Below are 957 nucleotides of genomic sequence, written 5' to 3'. Positions count from 1 at the left end.
CTCTTGACAGGGGCCCAGTTATTACTCCTATTGCATGTCTTGCTCCTAGAGAAGCGAATCAGCGTCACCTTCACCGAGGTTCAGTTCTAAAGTTTCCACCCACCCGCCTGGATGCAGAATCTTCACAGAGCTGCAGAATGGGGGTAGTGGCTCCCCTAGAGCTGCTCCTGCTGCTGTTGGGGACCCTGGCGCTGACGGACATTTGGGCAGGTGAGTGAAAGGTCAGGAGGGAAATGGCCTCTGCGCCGGAGTAGCTGGCAACAGTCCACTTATAGCTCAGGACCCAAGAAAGCCTATCCTTGCAACCCCCAGCTTAGATCCTCCTCAGCGTGGCGTGGCTGGTCCTGACCCTCCATTCTCTCCCCTAAGTCCTGCCCTCCCGCATTCCATCGCCCCTTTTGTATCTCTGGAGCCTACTCCTCTCCTCCTGGTGTCGTCAACCTGGACCTGGGTTGGGCACCAGAGGAGGGTGCACTTGGTCTCAGTTTCCCAGCCTACAGGCTCCCACTCCTTGAGGTATTTCGACACCTCCGTGTCCCGGCCGGGTCACGGGAAGCCCCGCTTCATCTCCGTGGGCTACGTGGACGACACGCAGTTCGTGCGCTTCGACAGCGACACCGAGAATCCCAGGGAGGAGGCGCGGGCGCCATGGATGGAGCAAGAGGGATCTGAGTTTTGGGACCAGATCACACAGATTTCCACGAGCAACGCACATCATCACCTAGTGTGCTTGAACAACCTGCGCGGGTACTACAACCAGAGCGAGGGCGGTGAGTGACCCCTGGCCCAAGTCTGAGATCACACCTCCGATGTTCCTCATGGATGGTCCCAAGTTGGCAGTGATTCCCTGATTCTAGCTTCACTCCAAGAATGAGGGACCCATGGAGACCCTTGAACCAGAGAGTGCCCACGGGGACTGTGACCGGGTTTCGCTTACATTTAGTGGGGGAAACCCAT

General features: G+C 57.7%; 1 protein-coding gene across 4 annotated transcripts in view; it reads left to right on the top strand.

Moving 5' to 3' along the window:
• Nucleotides 1-957, top strand: part of LOC107160869 (class I histocompatibility antigen, Gogo-OKO alpha chain-like) — a 3863-nt gene continuing 2906 nt past the window's right edge. Inside the window, exons 1-2 of one of the 4 annotated variants that reach the window (XM_015507479.2) lie at nucleotides 1-210; nucleotides 501-770. In XM_015507479.2, coding sequence (XP_015362965.1) covers nucleotides 138-210; nucleotides 501-770 — 343 coding nt within the window. In that variant the 5' untranslated portion in view covers nucleotides 1-137. Of the gene's footprint in view, nucleotides 211-485; nucleotides 771-957 lie in introns of all 4 variants that reach the window. The other 3 variants (XM_015507478.2, XM_048806050.1, XM_048806049.1) reach the window with 3 other exon arrangements.

The sequence above is a fragment of the Marmota marmota genome, unplaced genomic scaffold (assembly GCF_001458135.2).
Source record: "Marmota marmota marmota unplaced genomic scaffold, marMar, whole genome shotgun sequence".
Lineage (NCBI taxonomy): Eukaryota > Metazoa > Chordata > Mammalia > Rodentia > Sciuridae > Marmota > Marmota marmota.
Note: the sequence above shows the minus strand (reverse complement) of the source record. Positions and strands in the feature narration are given on the sequence as shown.